Below are 1,676 nucleotides of genomic sequence, written 5' to 3'. Positions count from 1 at the left end.
TTTTTAAATCTCTCGCCGACGGAGTTGCGGGCCAAAGCTAGTAATGTAATTTACATTGTATTTAATTGTTATTTACATCGTATATAAATATTTATGTTCTTTGTTTCAGATTTTTAGACATTGTTTGATAAAATCAAATTTACACTATTGTTATTACACCAGTAATAATCGTACAGCAAATAAGTTTCTGGTGTTATTTCTATCACTTTAAAATCCGGCCAATTTACCTGTAACTTGGTGAAAAATGCAAATTACTACCATCAAACTGGATAGACCGTTATCTTTTATTTTATTGCACTGAAAAACCTACATACCTACTAAAAATGTATAGAGGTCTTTAAACAGACATTCAAGTCTGTTGCAATAGTAATTGAACACTAAATATAATGGACACTATTATCTTGATTAATTGGCAACACTAAAGCGCCGGTGGCGCCACACCGTGATAAGTTGGGTGCACTGTAACAATAAGCTGCCCATAACTATATTGATGTCAATTATTTGTAAAATATAAAACGTTGCTCAGAAATATATAAAATATCGTAGAACATGTTTTTTATTTAATTTGATTAAGTTAATGTACACACTAGCGCTGTATATTACTGAGTGATCTAAAAAAAATACGAATAGCATGCAACTAGTTCCATGTTTCAGTGAATCGGAGAGTGGTTCCGGTGTGCCGGAATGGGCTATCGTGGAGCTGCAAGGTCTCGTACAAATGAAGAAAGAGTCTCCGGCGGGGCCCGCGGTCATCGGCGACCTGCACTACTACCAGAGGAACCGCCACCCCGTGCTGGTGCTCGGACATCACATACTCAACGGCAAGGAAGTTAAATTAGAACAACCGATGGCGGTCATTGAGAAAGTACATATTGATGGAAAGCTACAATATAAAATTAAAGCTATCGTCAAAAAGAAATTACTATTCAAATCCAGACCTAAGCCGATCATATCACATGTATCTGATAAAATTTAATTAAATTGTTTGCCGTGGTTTTTGGTGTTTTAATTTCGTGACCAATGTTTATGCTGAAATGTCAGTCTGGACATACATTACCGACTAGGCTATTTGACCCTATGAGCATTAATATACCTAAATTATGATATTTATATAGTCTACCTTGCCCATGACATGAAGACATGTGAGGAGAGCATGTCAACTGTCATGTCATCTATAGGCATCACTGTTTTGTCAAATAGAATAAGAGGGATGGCAATATTGTACAAATTATCGATTTTCTTCTTTTCGAGTGTTATAGTAGCGCGACTGAATAAATTTCAAACAATTTTATTAGAAATACATTTATTTTAAGTAATATATATTCCGGTATGTACACATTAACACTTATCCCAGACGAACATGAAAAAATAAAATCTTCAATGAAGAACAATATTCCGTCCGAACGTATCTTGTAGTTTTTTTTATAATTGGCCGATCGATAAGTTTACAAATCGGCATAAATATATTTTCTATATTTCATTAACATCATCTTTAAATTCCAATAAATCCTGTTTCATACAACAATACATTTGTATCATTTACAATGATATATTTTTTCTGATCTTTATTTTTAATCTACATTCAATAAAGAACATTTTCATATTATTTTAAACATTCTTAAATTAAACAGGCATTTAGTACGAATTAACTGATAATTTCAAAAACATCTAAAACT

General features: G+C 32.8%; 1 protein-coding gene across 1 annotated transcript in view; it reads left to right on the top strand.

Annotated features, from left to right (window-relative positions):
- LOC106109849 (chromosome transmission fidelity protein 8 homolog) overlaps window positions 1–996 on the top strand; it is an 8,209-nt gene extending 7,213 nt beyond the window's left edge. The window contains exon 2 of the mRNA XM_013291486.1: window positions 655–996. Within this exon, the coding sequence (XP_013146940.1) occupies window positions 655–976 (322 nt within the window). The 3' untranslated portion in view covers window positions 977–996. The remainder of the gene's footprint in view (window positions 1–654) is intronic.
- Window positions 997–1,676: the final 680 nt, after the last annotated feature.

The sequence above is a fragment of the Papilio polytes genome, unplaced genomic scaffold (assembly GCF_000836215.1).
Source record: "Papilio polytes unplaced genomic scaffold, Ppol_1.0 DF821067.1, whole genome shotgun sequence".
Classification (NCBI taxonomy): Eukaryota; Metazoa; Arthropoda; class Insecta; order Lepidoptera; family Papilionidae; genus Papilio; species Papilio polytes.
The sequence above is the reverse complement of the archived record's forward strand: the minus strand, read 5'-3'. Positions and strand labels throughout refer to the sequence as shown.